Below are 706 nucleotides of genomic sequence, written 5' to 3'. Positions count from 1 at the left end.
TATATATATATATATATATATATATATATATATATATATATATATATTATATATATATATATATATATATATAATGTTAAGAATATATTTTTTGCCAAATATTTGAAATTATTTTCGATCATTTTTATTATATTTCGATCGTTCACCCAATTTGACTGATAATTATCTTCTTCCTTCTTTATCATCTATTTCTTTTTGATTTACAATATCATCCATGACGCTAGCAAAAGTCTGGAAGTTAAATCTTTCGGTACTTTGTTTATTGTAGGAATTAAATTGTACATTTTCTTAGACTGAAAATAAAATAATCCAAATCATCCGTTATCCAGCCAATAAATAAATATTTTGAGTTATTATCTGAGCTGTATTAATTAAGCGGTTTCGATTATAATTTACATCATCTATTATTTAGAGATTTTAATTTTTTCATTTATTAATCTTCATTTCCAGAATATCATGTTGTTTTGGTCAGGCTTGAAATGTTCAGAACTGAACTTGTCATCGTTATCCGATCATTTCAGGGTGATAGCGGTGGTGGTCTGATGGTGCAACTTCATAACGGACGTTGGTTACTTCTCGGTGTAGCATCATACGGTAGCTCCTGTGATAAATTATTGAAAAAGATAGCGCAACCTTTAGCTCAAGTTTACACGAATGTTAAAATGTATGGGGGAGAGATTGATAAATTCACCGAGTATTTATTACC

General features: G+C 27.8%; 1 protein-coding gene across 1 annotated transcript; it reads left to right on the top strand.

Moving 5' to 3' along the window:
• Positions 1–521: 521 nt before the first annotated feature.
• On the top strand, positions 522–694 carry LOAG_16197 (hypothetical protein; the record flags this gene model as incomplete). The annotated part of the gene is made up of 1 exon (XM_003151685.1): positions 522–694. A coding segment is annotated over one exon (171 nt), but the record flags the coding sequence as incomplete, so codon positions are not given.
• Positions 695–706: the final 12 nt, after the last annotated feature.

Source organism: Loa loa (assembly GCF_000183805.2).
Source record: "Loa loa unplaced genomic scaffold supercont3.4683, whole genome shotgun sequence".
In the NCBI taxonomy this organism is placed as follows: Eukaryota; Metazoa; Nematoda; class Chromadorea; order Rhabditida; family Onchocercidae; genus Loa; species Loa loa.
This window is presented reverse-complemented; position numbering and strand designations above follow the sequence as displayed.